Source organism: Podarcis muralis, chromosome 13, assembly GCF_964188315.1.
Source record: "Podarcis muralis chromosome 13, rPodMur119.hap1.1, whole genome shotgun sequence".
Lineage (NCBI taxonomy): Eukaryota > Metazoa > Chordata > Lepidosauria > Squamata > Lacertidae > Podarcis > Podarcis muralis.
This window is the reverse complement of record NC_135667.1, coordinates 25557278-25573634: the sequence shown is the minus strand read 5'-3', so window position 1 is coordinate 25573634 and position 16357 is coordinate 25557278. Positions and strand designations below refer to the sequence as shown.

General features: G+C 39.0%; 1 protein-coding gene across 1 annotated transcript; it reads left to right on the top strand.

Annotated features, from left to right (window-relative positions):
• The first annotated feature begins 9219 nt into the window (after positions 1-9219).
• Positions 9220-10131, top strand: LOC114582959 (vomeronasal type-2 receptor 26-like). Its single transcript, XM_028704305.2, has one exon. The coding sequence runs from the start codon at positions 9229-9231 to the stop codon at positions 10129-10131; it is 903 nt and encodes a 300-aa protein (XP_028560138.2). The 5' UTR covers positions 9220-9228.
• Positions 10132-16357: the final 6226 nt, after the last annotated feature.

The following is a 16357-nucleotide window of genomic DNA, read 5'->3' as shown; positions in this document are numbered from 1 at the left end:
AATAATTTAAACTTATTTATTATAGTAACAGGGCACAGCTGTTGCACTACTTCACAACAGCCTTGGCAGACATATAAAATATGTGAGAATGGTATGATTTTTGTAGAGTTATATTAATATTTTAAATGCACCCCCATTTTAGCTTCTTTTCAGCTTATATCCTACGTTTGTAGTTCTTCTGTGAAGTATAAGATACAGTAGTCACTTATATTATTTACGTCTACTATCCATCAACATGTGATCCATACAACATGTATTTTTAATCTTTTGTTGGAAGCTGCCCAGAGTGGCTGGGAAAACCCAGCCAGATGGGCGGGTTAGAAATAAATTATTATTATTATTATTATTATTATTATTATTATTATTATTATTATTATTATTACCAACTCCTAGAGGCCATGGGGGCTTCAGCCCCCACAATAAATATTTAAGGGGCCAGGGCCCCACAAAGTTGATGGGCATTCCCATTCAAATGGTGTGTCTGTACTGTGTCATGTGATCAATTTTGCAGGGCGGGGCTTACCTGGGCCCCCACAATATTTCATTCAAGTCGGCACACCTGATGTGATCTGCTATTTCTATGCTGTCGTGTTTGCTTTATTGATTTATAAACTAAGTGCAAAATTACTAAAGCACATTTTAAAGGAGACAAGATTGAATTTTTGGGCTCCTTTAGGAGGATGGGTAGTATATACATTTAATACACAAATAAATAAATTCCTCTGTTTCCAGACTGAGGCATAGCTGTCAACCTTTCCTTTTTTTGCGGGAAATTCCCTTATTCCAGTGCCATTTCCCACTGCTTCCCACTGCTACCCTGGATTGTTAGATATATTGTAGACTGTCCCCAGGACAGGTGAGGCTGCTGATCCCTTATTTTCAAATCTGAAAGTTGACAGCTATAGACTGAGGCCTTGTTTTTCTGGTGTCTGATCCTTCCTGTAAGTCCCCAGAAACATTTACATTCTATAATTTCCTATCAAACTAGGTGCATGAGGAAACACCCTTTTCAGATGTGGCAAACATGTTTTCTTGTGCAATTTCTCAGGGAATTTCCAATTTTGAATTCTTGATGCCATTCATTATCATGAGGAGTGCAATTAGTTGCTGCATGTCAAAAATAAAAAGCAACGAACAAGCCAAAATGTCATCTGTGTAGTTGTAGTTACATTTATTATCATGATGAGTATTATAATTAACTGCTGCTTGCCGAAACAAAAACAAAAAAAGGAACTTAGTTGTGGTTTCTGTTAATTAAATTAACAATATATACCATGAAGGATGCCATAAGTATATCCTCTAGCACTTAGAGGGTGGGCTAGCAACTAAAATGAGGCATTTATTCATCAGAATGATCCTCAGGTCTTTCTATTTGCAATTGCAGACTTAAGGACTGTTTGAACATTCAGATTAGGCCATTGTAATCTTGCAGGCTGTTGGGACTGTTTTATAGACTTCAACAGGAGAATCTGCATGTAGATGGAAAAATTGAACTTGTGCTGGGGATAATGGTTCTCTTGGTGTTATGGATGCTCATTCTGCTCCCTCACATAGCATGCAAGGCTCACACTGTTAAATGCAGGGTCTGGTATCCACACCCTCCATTCCACAAGTATCATCAATCAGGAGACCTCCTCATTGGTGCTGTTGTTTCCCATGGTGGCTTCATCTCCTTCTCACCAGATTTCACGATAGAACCTCCACAGCCACTGATGGAAGATTTTTTGTAAGGGTTTAATTTTTTTACTTAATATTGGCTTCATTTATCTTAGAAGTAGAATGATTGGTGGTAAGCAAGTCTTGGGCTGATTGTCATCTGATGCCTTTTTAAAATGTCTTGTGGGAGGGGGGATTATTAGGTTGTCTTTGGTTTTGGTTTTATTATGTGTTCTGTGTTTTTTTTAATATGGTGATTATATGTGCATATTGATGATGATAAATTGTAGAATATCCTTCTGATATAAAATGTAACTCTCATTCTAGAGTATTGCCTAAGAATTACCAGCATATTGTGGCCTTGGTCTTCGCAGTGAAGGAGATTAATGAAAACTCTCAGATCTTACCCAATGTTACCTTGGGCTTCCACATCTATGACAACTATTACAATTCTATGTGGACCTACCATTCTACAATGCTGCTCATGTACAGTTTGGAGAGATTTTCCCCAAACTACAACTGTGATCTACGTAATAAGCTAACTGCAGTAATTGGTGGTCTGGATTCCCAAATTTCTTCTAATATGGCCATTTTCTTGGATATGCACAAGATTCCACAGGTAAGATATGCAAATAAGAGTATGACAAGTTTACAATTCCTTCACAACTCCTTAGTCATAGTTGGGTGCAATGGATGCTTTTGAAGGCAACAAATGAATCTTATCTTACATGTTAGTGTCATCTGTGGGAGAGGGGTGTTATTGTTTTATTTTGTTTTTCTTCTCATTTTTATTGTGCATTTTATGTTTTGTACATTTTTATGCAGTGAACCACCCTGAGAGCTTCAGATGAAGGGTGGTACACAAATTTAAATCAACATCATCCTCATCATTTTTAGGTGCTAGCCCTATTCTTTGGATGAGAGCAAGTTTGCTACTCTCTTTCTCTTTTATTAAGGAAATCATGGGAGTCTTCCTTCTGGAAGAAGTGACTAAGCAGGATTTCACATGGTACAAGGGGTCAATCAGATTGGGAAGTGCATCCTCATTTTAATGGCAGTGCCACCCACAACCTCTTATTTTTTAAATCTTCATGCCATCTACCTTTCCAATGTTTGGCAATATGGGACTAGGCATTTGACTATACAGGGTGTAAACTGCAATTTCTGGGATATTTTAAAATCAATGTTAGGGGTTTTTTTTTGCTTCTTTTTGCCTACTCCACGTTACCCTCTACTGATACAGATGAGCTTTATGAATTTCTCTGTTTCATTTCCTAAACTGGTAAGTGGATTTGATCATCATCAAGCATCCAATGTTTCTATGCTTAGGTATGAGCACTCCTTTCACTGCCAACCAGCTTAGAAGGCTGTTTGGTATGGTGCCCTGTCTGGCCTTCTGGATGCCCCCTGTGTAACATGTACCAACAGCGGTGGGGTATACCAGTCAAGTCACAAACTCCCAGGGATCCCATTTAATGAGAGATGGGAAACTGCTTCAACCCATGCGATTAAACTGATGGAGTTCAGCTGGGGTAGTTTTGCAGAGTTTGGTGTTTTCACCAGTCTGCAAAGATTCAACCTGACTGCACTTAATTATGTTTGGTTATATTTAATAAATATAACCAAAACTGGCCTCCTGATTCTTCCTTCTGGTGTGCAGGAAAACACAGTCTGTATGGCCCGTTCATAACCTATAAATGCCACATTCTCACTGACTTTGAGTTCAAAGTACTTAATTACTTTGTTTTCCCCTCAGAATATTTACTGTGAATTGATTCATGAATCTCAAGGAGATTCTTCAGGACTACATATTATCATAATGCACCCCACTCTGTAAATAGCCCTAGGAAAAAGGTAATTTAGGAAGCTTCCAAACCAGCTGTTTATTGAGCAGTGATTATTGTATATTTGCAGAAAACCTGCATGGAGCTTATATAGTATATCTCATCCTTCTTAATTTCACGGAATAAAGTTCTGATCATTATTCTAAAAATGCATCACTTGCAGACAGATCATAAAACAACTTTAAATTTGAGACACCTTCATACAGTTCACTAACTTTGCAAGTAAAATGGCTGTCAGAGTAGAAATGACATGTGCCAATAGTGCCAATTTCTCTAGCACTAATGGGTAATGAATGGGAGTTTAAATCACCAAAAGTGATTTTTTTATCTTCAACCTCATCTTTACATTTATCCTTAGCTAACATACAGCCCTGCTCTGGAGACGAACTATAAAACCCCAGGCCTTTTCTTCTACCAGATGGTCCCTAAGGAAGACCTTCAGTATGATGGGATTCTCCATCTGCTTCTGCACTTCAGGTGGACGTGGATTGGGACCGTTGTTATGGATACTGACAATGGAGAAAGATTTGTGCAAACTGTGCTTCCAACGTTTCCCCAGAAAGGTGTCTGTCTTGCCTTCATAGAAAGAATCCCCATTCCAACTTTTATCCCAGAGGTTAACAGCATGGTGGATCGTGGGAAAGAAATAAATGATAAAATAAGAAACAGCAAAGCCAACGTAATTGTGGCTTGTGGGGAATCTTATTCCTTGCCATTTTTCAGATGGTTGTCATTTCTGTCAGGTGTAGACCACATGGCAAAGAAACCCAAAGGCAAAGTGTGGATAACAACAGCCCAGATAGAGCTCAATTCATTCTCCTATCAAAGGAATTGGGATATGGAAACTTTCAGTGGTGCAATAGCCTTCTCATATCAGTACAATGATGTGCCAGGATTTCACCAGTTCGCTGAGGGCAGAAACCCTTTCAGCACTTCTAGAGATGGTTTCATCAGGGACTTCTGGCAACATGCTTTTGATTGTGCATTTCCAAATACAACAGTGGGTGAGGTGACTGAGAAAATTTGCACAGGAGAGGAGAAGCTGGTGGACCTTCCGTCCATCTATTTTGAAATGAGCATGACTGGCCATAGCTACAGTGTCTACAATGCTGTTTATGCTGTAGCTCATGCATTACATGCCATGTCTTCTTCAAGACTGAAAAACATAGCAATCCTGGATGAAGGGGATCTGAAGCTTCAGAATCAACCATATTGGAAGGTACTTAGCTAAACATCCTCATGGGGTGTAGTTAAACTAATTTGAGAAGTAAGCTGTCTCCCTATACTCTTTCAGTACTTATGGTTATATCTTCCTTAGTCTTTCTGAAAGCTAGAACCATCATATTTAATTCAACCATCAAGCTATCTCTACTTTCTTATTCGTTGTGTATGTGCTGAACCCTAAAATCTTTGTAACCAGTACAGAAATCCACATTTTGAAGCTACGTCTTTTATAATCTTAGGAAAGTTTGCTCCTGCATCTGGCTGCAAAAGTGGTCCAGGCAGGATTGCTTTTGTGCGGGGACAGAAAGACTGGCATGCAGCCACTCCAGTTTCTGATACTAGAAAATTTCAGCAAGGGGGGGGGCAGAGGTATTTAAGGTGATGTTTTCTGCCTTTTTGTCCTCTTTCTTTCTGAGCACAGGATCCAACCTGCCCTCCCAGTGTGAGTTTAACTGGTTGCCTTATTTGGGGGGAAGAATAATTTTTGTCCTTTTCTGTGATTGGCTTACAGAGGCATTCCCCCCCTCCTATTCCATACTGTCATGCCAAGCTGCCACAGTTAGTGGTGTATAGTGGATATTTATGTTGATAGGTTATGTTGATGATGGGTGGGAAAGGTAGAGACTTAAACATGTGGTGAGTAGGGTCTGGAACCTGTGTCACTCTTGAGGGGGCATGAATGGGTTTCTTAAAAAGCTCAATAACTTTGCAAAACAAATTAACAAATGCCGGAATTATGAGACAAATGCAATTTCATGACCCAACTGCATCATTTTCTAAACCTTTATATTTTCAATCTAGCTCCATCACTTTCTGAGACATATCTCATTTAACAACAGTGCTGGACAGAAGATTTCCTTTGACCAAGATGGGAAGTTAGTAGCTGGATTTGATATCATCAACTATTTATGTGGTTCAAATATATCTAAAGTAAAGATTGGAAAGGTTGATCCTAGGGCCCCTTCAAAACAAGTATTAACCATCAATGAGAATGCCATCACATGGGCCAACTGGTTTAACCAGGTAGGATCCAGTTAATAGCAGTTACCAGCTACTACTTGTTCCTTGAAGTACTGGATGTCAGTAATGATACACAAAATTAATTTCCTGAGGTATTGCTCAAATGAAGATACTTTATATAAATTTGTAAAAGTTTATATACTTCATAACATTATGCTTGGCATGGAGAAAATGGATAGAGAGCAGTTTTTCCACCTCTCACATAACACTGGAACCCGTGGATGAAAATGAAGACAGATAAAAGAAAGTAATTCACACAGTGCATACTTAGACTATGGAACTTATTCCCACAGGATGGCCACCAACTTGGATGGTTTCAAAGAGGATTGGACAAATTCTTGGAGGTTCAGGCTAAGAATGGCTATTAGTTATGATGACTATGTTCTGCCTCCACAGTCTGAGGCATCTGAATAGTATGGGGTGGAGCGAAAGGTGTTCCTGTTCTCAGGTCCCCTTGCAGGTTTCCTACAGGTCATTGTGTGAACAGATGCTAGACTAGATGGGCCATTAGCCTGATCCAGCAGGCTCTTCTTATGTTCCTATGCTTTTACTTGCAAAATTTGCTTCACTGATGTTTCTTGTTCCTTCTTCTCAAACACATTTCAAAACATCTCCCCGTCTTTTGTTTAACCACTTAAAATATAAAGAGAGCAAACTCAGAGTTCAGAGGTAAAAAATACAGTGAGTTTGTAGATAGAACAATAGAATCATGGAATTGTACAGTTGGAAGGGACCACGAGGGTCATCTAGTTTAACACCCTGCAATGCAGGAATCTTTTGCCCGATGTGGGTTTGAACCTATGACTCTGAGATTAAGCATCTCATGTTGTACTGACTGAGCTATCCACAAGGGCGATTAAAAGTTACATCGTGAGTCAAAAACTGTAAACAAATATGCTAGAATTAAACCGATTTCAACTCATATTTTCATTATTTATCTTAACAATTCTATCAGGTAATATTCAATAATCCAAACATGAAGCAAAACTCATTTAACTCTGAACTGATACATTAAGCACTAGGTGGCATTATAACCAATATATATATATATTGCTCTAATATACATGAAATCTCGTCTACGCCCACATTCCTGGTACTTTTTACAACTTTTTACTACTTTCCAGCATATTTCCAGCATATTCCAGTCCATTGGTGTAGAAGAAGGACACCACTAGTGGTAATAGTTGAAAGACTGGACAGAGATGGGTAGAACAAGATGAATTCCAAATGCTAATCCTAATTTTCCAGTTTGATAGTGATAATTGGGCATGCATTTGTGGGACTGGAGTCACATAACATGTCCCAAGACTTCAAAAGCATGTTAGCATATGATGGAACCATGCATTACTAGCAGCCATTCTGGTTCTTAAAGATAAATCTGAAAATGAAAAGTTCACCTCAAAGCTTTAAAGGTCATCAAAGGAAAGATTATTGGTTTTTGTCCTATTTGCTTTATGAATTAGACACAACCTATTTCTGAATGCGTGGAAAGATGCCGTCCAGGTTCTAGCAAGAAAGTGAAGGAAGGGAAGCCATTTTGCTGCTACGATTGCATCTCATGTCCAGAAGGAAAGATTTCACATGAGGAGGGTAAGGCTTATATTGTATAGGTTTATTAATAAAATGAATGCAGTCTAGAAGGATAGGTTTGTAAAGACCACTTTATGTAGAGATAGATAGATTTTCTATGTTGCACTTCACCATATGGCTACAGGGCCATGTAGAATATAATGAAATATGTCAATACACACCTCTAGAAATCAGTTAAAATATTAATGCAAAATAAACTCACCATAAACTAACAGTGGATAACCTAATTAAAGGTGCAACAAATTGAACTAAATCTCCCCCCCCCAAAAAAAAAAACACCTAGAAGAATAGTCATAAACTCATTCCACTTTTTTAAAAAAATGTTGGCTTATTTTGGTAGGGGTGGGTGCTGCACAGGACAGCACTGAAAAGGTATGAATCAATATATGTTATTTAAATATATGTGCAATAATTCGACCTTGTGTCTGGCAAGGCCCACCACCACAAGGTCTGGTGAGACTTGCTGCCACCACAAGATTCTGTTAGGGTTGGTGATGCCGCGAGGCCCAGCAAAACCACTGGCATACTTCTGGAAGCCTGTGCCACACTGGAAGTGCACTGGAAGTGTGGCCTGGATCCTGAAGCATGTCAGTGGCCACAGCATGTTTCTAGGCCTTGGCAGAGGCCCTGTAGATGTGGTGGTGGAGGAAGCAGGAAATCACAGATTGACATAAGAAGCTGGGGCAGCTTCTGTCAATCAGTGTCATCCCATACAAATTGGGACTTTTGGTGGATGTGTCATGTTGGTCTCCTACTAAAAGTGAACCAGAAAATATTACCCTTGGGTCTGGAAAAAACCATACTTTCTTCTGCTGTTTTTCTTGAACATGATAACATCATAATCTAGTTTGTTTGTTTGTTTACACAAAGTAACTTGAAACAACTTACAACAGAATGCCACCTCTACACTTGAGTGGGGGCAAATTGCCCACACTACATTTCCCCCAGGAAAGGAGATTTAAGTGGTCTCTTCCTGGAGAGGAATTGTGGGTGGCCAACCTTAATGTGTGGAGCAATCATAGAGAGGGGGAGCAGGCTTTTAAGCTTTGATCCTCCCTGAATGCTGCAGACTTCTCTTTGGAGAGCTCCACCCCCTGCTCCTTCCCAATGCAATGTAGGCTTGGGTTAGGTGGTCATTTCGGAGCTGAATAGGAATTTGGGAGTGAGCCCATAATTCACCTTGATATTTCTCTATTTTGCCTACTTCGTACTCTTTAATTTAGTTTAATTGTCTATTAGTCCAGAGAGAAAATACAAGTCAAGAGAGGTGGGATAAATAACTGAGGAAGTATTGGGTTAAGGACACTCTTGAGTCACTTTATGCTGCCTTGATTGGGGTCATTGGGTGTGCCCTTTAGGCTGGCATGCACACTGGGGTGAATGCTAACCTGATGGGGCCAGTGTGTACTTCTCGGGTCACCTACCAAAGGTTATTAGAGTTTTCTTTCCAATCTTTTGCTCCAAGGTGACAGGTGTCTCCTATAAACATACATAGGAAGTGACATGTTTCCTTCTGTCTTAGGAAACTTTTCCGTTCAAACTATATTTTGGTTTTGCTAGCTTTAATTTGGTTTTTAGATATATAATCTCAGATAATTCTGTGTCCCGAGTCTTCCTTTGGGTATATAGACAAATACATAACCCCCCCCCTTAAAATCAGCATTAAACTATGAGTAAAATCTAAAATGTACGCACCATGACTATGGAGCTGGCTAAGTAGATCACTGTCCTTAGTCATGAACAATATTTGGTGCTTTGTTCCAGTTGTATGCAACTATCACAGAGAAATCATTACTTGAAGAGTGATGTACATTTAATACCTCTGAGAGGAACAGATATAGATATGTTTATGGGATAAATATAAGATTGACAGAGACTCATTTCTTTTTCAGACATGGGTGACTGCTTTAAGTGCCCAGGTGAACATTATCCAAACAAAAACCAGGATGCATGTATCCCCAAGGAAATAAATTTCTTGTCTTATGAAGAACTATTGGGGGCCAGTTTAGCCTCCTTTTCTCTCTTCTCTTCAATTTTCACAGCTCTGGTACTAGGAATCTTTATAAAGCACCATGACACTCCCATTGTCAAAGCCAACAACCGGGACTTGACCTACACTCTCCTCCTCTCCCTCCTGCTCTGCTTTCTTTCTGCCTTGCTATTCATTGGTGAACCTCAGAAGGTGACATGTCTCCTTCGGCAAACTGCTTTTGCCATCATCTTCTCAGTGGCTGTTTCTTCAGTGTTGGCAAAGACTATCACTGTGGTTCTGGCTTTTATGGCCACCAGACCAGGATCAATAATGAGAAAATGGGTGGGAAAAGGACTGGCTTACTCTGTTGTCTTTTTCTGCTCCTTTATTCAAGCAGGCATCTGTACTGTGTGGCTGGCAACTTATCCCCCATTCCCAGATGTTGACATGCACTCAATGACAGAAGAAATCATACTAGAATGCAATGAGGGGTCTGTGGCAATGTTCTACTCAGTCATTGGCTACATGGGCTTCCTGGCCATGGTCAGTTTCACAGTAGCTTTCTTTGCCAGGAAGTTACCTAACAGTTTCAATGAAGCCAAGTTCATCACTTTTAGCATGTTGGTCTTCTGCAGTGTTTGGTTATCCTTCATTCCTTCTTATATGAGCACCAAAGGAAAATACATGGTGGCTGTGGAGGTTTTCTGTATCTTAGCATCCAGTGCTGGGTTGCTGGGCTGTATCTTTTCCCCAAAATGTTATCTAATTTTGTTGAGGCCAGAGCTGAACAATAGGGAACAGCTAATAAGACAAAATATTTGTTGAATGTGTCCATGGATTCTTCTGCAGTTCCCAGCACAATATGTGTATGTTCTAGAATAGCTCTAGATTTTTTCCTTGCAGCATTTGTTGTATGTAAATTTTCTTTGCAGCTCTCCAAGCACACTCTAGCAGTTTGTTAGTAGATCTCGTCATATGTGCATCCATGCCCATGAACCCATATCTGATATGCATAAGACCTTTATTCTTTTTAGCGCGTGTTGTTGTTTCCTTTATTGTGGGTTATGGCTTGTTCCAGTAGTTGTATAGAAGGCATGGGTGATGAACCTCTTTCCTCCTGAGAGTCATATTTCATTCTGGACAACCTTCTGAGAGGCATGTATCAGTCCCTCTCTTTCCATCCAAGGAATGAAGAAGCACTGTCAAACTTCAAGGAAACATTTCAGACAGGTAAAACCACCCAAGGAATGTGTAAAGCAGCACTGGTATATGATCTGGCCAAGGGAAAGCCTTAATAGAGAGATGTGGAAGGATCACCCTTAGCCCTCAGGTCTGAGGTGCACCACCCCTGTTCTAAGCAGTCATCCATAATTTGTAACAGCCAGGTGAACTTTGCTTGCCTTTTGTGCTCATTGTCATCAAAGATGAATAATACAATTCATAGGATCTCCAAATCTTCACTAGCAAGGACGTTTCTTGGACAACCCATTTGGCTGTAATTTATATTGTAATAGTTGCTTATTGAGCCAATAAACTAAATTCCAATATCTGACAAAGCTGGCATGCTTTTTGGTAACCTCTTCTTAATCTGAAACCAAGGTAGCAAGATGCAGCCATCAGTCAATAGTGGTGTATTTCCCCTTCCTATTCCCTGGCTAAGTTTCACCGCCAGATATAGCCAAAGCATCTACAGTTCTAAAACTGAACTATAGGCAGTTTGAAATAAATCTAAATATTTTCATCCAGAAATGCCTGTGCCTGTATGTGCATGGTTACACTGCTGGTATACTGTAAATGAGAGAATGAGTATGTATACCCTCTACTTCTGCAGTTGCCTTTTTGCCTGTCTATAAAACAATAGACAGGGTGATGATACAATGACTACTGGAACTGAAACAAGAGAATAGCACGAACAGTAGTGCAGTAAATAAAGAGTTCACTTGTAATTGCTCAAGATAAAATCTATTTTGGAAAGAGAAGAAATGAACTCTGAACCACTGATATATTACAAGTACAAGTGAACTCTTTATTTACTGTGTTTGTTATTGTTTAAGATAAAACCGATTTGGGAAAGAAACTACTTTTGTCATTTTTATGGATGTTTATGGTTTGTTTACAGATTATTGCCTAAATAGCATGTTTTATTTATGTATGGAAGTGATTTTACCTTATGCTGGTCTAGGACCGTAATAAAGATTTGGAATTTGCAATATACAGTTTGTGTATGTTACTTTAAGTAATGGATGCATTTATATGAACACTTATTTGTACACATTGCTTAGCTGGAGAGCTATAATGTGTGTGTGTGTATATATATATATATATCTGGAGAAATGTGAATTTAAAATAGTGGCTATGTTTTAATTTGTGCATTGTTTTGGAAAGCGCAAATTTTGCAAATTTGCCTTAAAATGTGATGTAAAGATCTTCTCCAGTCAGGCACTCTAGGGCGTGTGAATCCTTATACTAAAAAATATTCTCTACTCAGGTATTTAAAAGCTCAAGTGTACATTCCTAGTCAGATAAGTGGAAAGAAAACTTCTATTCAGATGTGATAAACATGTTTTCTTTTGCAATTCCACAAGGAATTCCCACATTTGAGTTCATATCACACTTCCCTTTATGTATAAAAGCTATAATTAATTTCTAAAACCCACTGCACAATTACAGTTTCCCCTTAGAGAGCTAATAACACAAACCGAGGATGGCACAAAAATGCCCTCTAGCAGTCACAGGTATGATGAGGGACTTTACCACTTTACTTATACTTTATATCTTGGACTAATTCAAGCATATCATCAGCCTGAGTATCCAAGTCAAGTCATCATAACCACAGAGAATATCATGATAACGATGCAGAGGGAAATATAGGAGAATCTGGACTCAGAGTGAAAGGTGGTGATCAATATGATAGTATCAGTTGTATTCCTGCTAATACTGCTTTCTCATATTGCATCTGAGGATCACTATGCTAAATGCAGAGTCCATGCTCCATACCCTCCACTTCAAAAATATCATCGATCAGGCAACATCATAATTGGTGGGATTGTTTCTCACAGTTTCATCAGTGTTAATTCAGTAGCCTTCACAACAGAACCTCCAACACCTTCATTTGAAGATCTTTTGTAAGAAGCTAATTCTTTCTAACTTTTCATTGTTTTGTTTTGTTACTTGGTCTTAGTCTTAGAAGCTGCAGTCTCATTAAAAATGTTTTCTTAGACTGTAGAAAAAGCTAATACATTTAAGGGAAAGCAGCAGAAAGAAGTAAATTCCACATGGCAAAACAAAAAATTGTTTACCCCCAAGAGAGTTCTGAGCCTCCACATTGAAGGAAGGGAGTTAGCTTTTCGCAGATTGAATCAACTGTATTCATTTTGTCCACCTGGAAGAAGATGCACTGGTAAAATAGTTCTCCCACCATTGTAACAGTATTGGTCCAAATATGTCTCTTCAAATATGACTACTACTGTTACTATTATTGTTAAAATTTGATGATGGGAGATTCTATCATTTGTTACATTTCTTTTGAAGTTAAGGTAAAAAAAAGAGCAGGAAGAAATTTTAGCTCTTCTTTCCTTTACAAACTCCATCTCACTCATCTCTACCCCATGGTTCCTTTCTTTCATCATATACATGTTGTCTCCACTTGCACTTTTGTTGTGCTTTTGATTTCTTCTGATATTTCTGTTATTTGGCTTCAAACACAGCAGTATTTATTTGTTTCATTTTACTTTTATTAGCATCGCATACAAACATCCAAAACAAATCAATACAGAATTACCACTTCCCCAGTGGCACAAAACATTTGCTAAAAGAAAGGAGAAAGAGCAGTCTATCGTCACATCTCTAGGTCTCCAGGGAGATCAGATGTCTGCAGTGTAGTTTGATAACAAAAAAACCAAATAGAGATATTTAGCCACTAACTTGGTGAGCTAAATAGAAAATGTATGACCTCCAAAGCTGGTTTCCATTTGGGGATACAGAGTTGATCTAGAAATTGCTGACAGAGATCAGCATATAGTTTACAATTAAGAACCATATGTGTAAGGGTTTCCACCAGGTGGTCTTTACATGGGCAAGTTCTTTCTCCTTCCACCCTGCCTGAGAACATTCCCCAAGGAGGTTTGATGGATTTGAATTAAACCTGGCCAGCGAAAATGCCCTTCTTTCTTGAGGGTTAAGAAGAAATTCAAGGTAATTGTGGTTAGTTTCATGTGCCCAAGAAAGCTGAAAATAAAGAGGGGAATTTGTTTTCTCTGCTGATGCAGTTAGTTCTTGGCGTTCAGTATCCCACAAGTTTGTTTTTATTATAGCCTTGGCAGATGGTAGGGACATCGATCACAAAAGTTCCACTGACAGCCTGAGTTGCTGTAACTTCTTGTTAAACTGTTGTAGCCCTGGAGAAAGAAAGAGGTCTAACAAAACTTCGCTGAGGAGAGGATCTTTATCTGATCTAAGGCAGCATAGAAGAAATCTCACCCAGGCAACAGTCTCTACTTTGTGTTGACCTCCCTCTAGACACAAGGCTGCATAGGGTACACAGCGTGGGACAGTAAAAATCTTGAAGAGGAAAACTGCCTGCCCTCTTTCTACCAACTGGGTAAACCCTGGCAGCCAGACTGGAATACCATAGAGCAATTGAGCTATAATTTTGGCATTGAAGACCTTAAGGGCAGAAGGAATATGCAAATTATCTCTTGTTATCTTGTTATGAAAAAATGCATTATGGCCTGCATAGATATCTTACTGGAATTACCTGCTGTTGACGGTGCGAGGACCAGAGAAGCCTGTGATGGAATGTAATTCCCAGATAGTTGAATTCGAATACCTGCTGGATGGGTTTTCCACCAAATACCCAGCTATAGCTCTTGTGTGAATTCGCAAAAACCATTATTTTGCTTTTGTCAAAGTTCATGCACAATTTCATTCTGGACAGATAGTCAGTACATGAGTTTAACAATCGCTTTAAACCAATTCTAGTCCATGACAGCAAAATCATAACATCAGCGTATAGGAGGATGGGAATGCTTAATGTATTGAGTTTTGGGCTGTGGGCATCCACCTGTTTAGTGAAGAAGCAAGGTCGTTAAGAAAAAGGTTAAAAAGAAAGGTAGTGAGTATACAGCCCTGCCTTACTCCTCAATTTATGATGACAGCATCTGTCATTTCATTCCCTGGTGTTGTTCTTATACGGCAGGTGTTCTTTGTATAAAGCTTTTTGATCAAGTAAAGTAATCTGGGTTCTAGGCCCATTGTCTCCAATTTGGTCCATAACAGCCCCCTGTCAACAATGTCAAAAGCAGCCTTAATGTCTAGGAAGGCCACATAAAGACGTTCTTTGTGGAGCCGTATGTACTTAGCGGCTAAATGGGATAACACCATGCAATTGCGTAAAGTGGATTTCCCCGGCCTAAACCCTGCCTGTTCTGGACCTATATTGGTATTCTCATCAAGCCAAGTAGTTAGTTTATTTAACAGATGTTTAGCGTACAAACAGACTATATCATGTACCCTTATTAACTTTGTGAAATCAGGGAGACACAGCCAAGAAAACCACCCTGCCACATTCCACGATAACAACTGCAGAGAGGAATCTTGCACCAGGTTCCCAGCCGTGGCATAAAGTAAATCTAGGTGCATGTCGGGAGGTTGGCTATCACTTGAAGCCCCGGACGGTTCCTGATGTATTTCCTCCACTACCTCTGGGGCATCGGTTATTAATCCGTGGACTCTGGTGTCATTTGCTAAGGCAATTCGGGGGTCTTCGTCAAAGACAATTAAATCTGTCTCTGTGTGTTGTGTTTCCCTTGGGAGGAATATATTTCTTTAAAATAATATTTATATGACATTGATGTGGCTATCATGCTATCATTATGAATGTCTATGCTGCAGGGTTACAACATCAATAGAAAGAGTAAATATGAACGTGAGTGTGCTTTGAATCATAGTAATATATTTTATCAATACCTATATTTAGAAGATAAATACTCACATTGTTGATTGTTTAATTTTTCCCACCTCAAAAAGCATATAAATAATACAGATGAAGCAGACACAGAAGAAAATGGCAATAATTTATTAAGGGAAGAATATATGTCTGATTGTAGTTTTTAATCTTGTCCTAGTTTTGTGCCTAAAAATTACCAGCACATCCTGGCCTTGGCCTTTGCAGTATGGGAGATAAATGAAAAGCTATTACCTCAGCTATTACCAAATGTCACCTTGGGTATCTTCATCTATGACAGCTATTTCAATGCGCAGAGGACTTATCATGCCACTATGCTTCTTACATCCACATTGGAGATATTTGTCCCTAACTATTTATGTGACACCCAGAATCATTTGGCAGCAGTCATTGGAGGACTAGATTCGGATATTTCTTTTTATGTGGCCACTGTATTGGATATCTACAAAATTCCACAGGTAAGGTATATGTGCTTATGAATATTAAAAATAATAGTGGTAAAATGAACAGCTTGTGAGCACAAATGCTTTTTTCACATTCAATGAGAATGTGCACATAATATTTCCAAGAGGAAGAAATTAGGCCTATTTGACGATCAGCATTTAACTATTTATTAGATTTGTATCCCAACCCTTCTTCCATGGGAGACAAAGGTGGCAAACATCAAACAGTAGAAATAAAACATTTTAAAGCCAACTAGAAAATACTTTTAAAAAATTAAAAAAATAAAAACATACTCCCCAACCTACAATGCATTGAATGGCTCTCCAACAGGTACATAGTGTTAGGCTTTTTGTTGGTCATTTGAGGCAGCCCCAACAGGCTATAATCCCTGTGATTACTCTTTTTGGGGAATGCTTCCTCTTTCCCACTGACACACAGAGGTAGATGTTAGTCAGGGAGACAAAGAGCTGGGGTGCAAAAATTCTTGTCTTGTAAGGCCAGTTATGGTGATAGTACGCAGAGGCCAGGGGACTGGTTTGTGAAGGAACATTGTAGATATAAAAGTCCCACTTGAGAATTGATGAACATTACTGGGAAATCGGAAGAGAGCCCACAAAAGAAAAGACAAGTTGATATTGAGTA

Coding starts and splice junctions, on each gene's coding strand:
- LOC114582959 (XM_028704305.2), top strand. CDS start 9,229: ATGGGTGACTGCTTTAAGTGCCCAGGTGAACATTATCCAAACAAAAAC.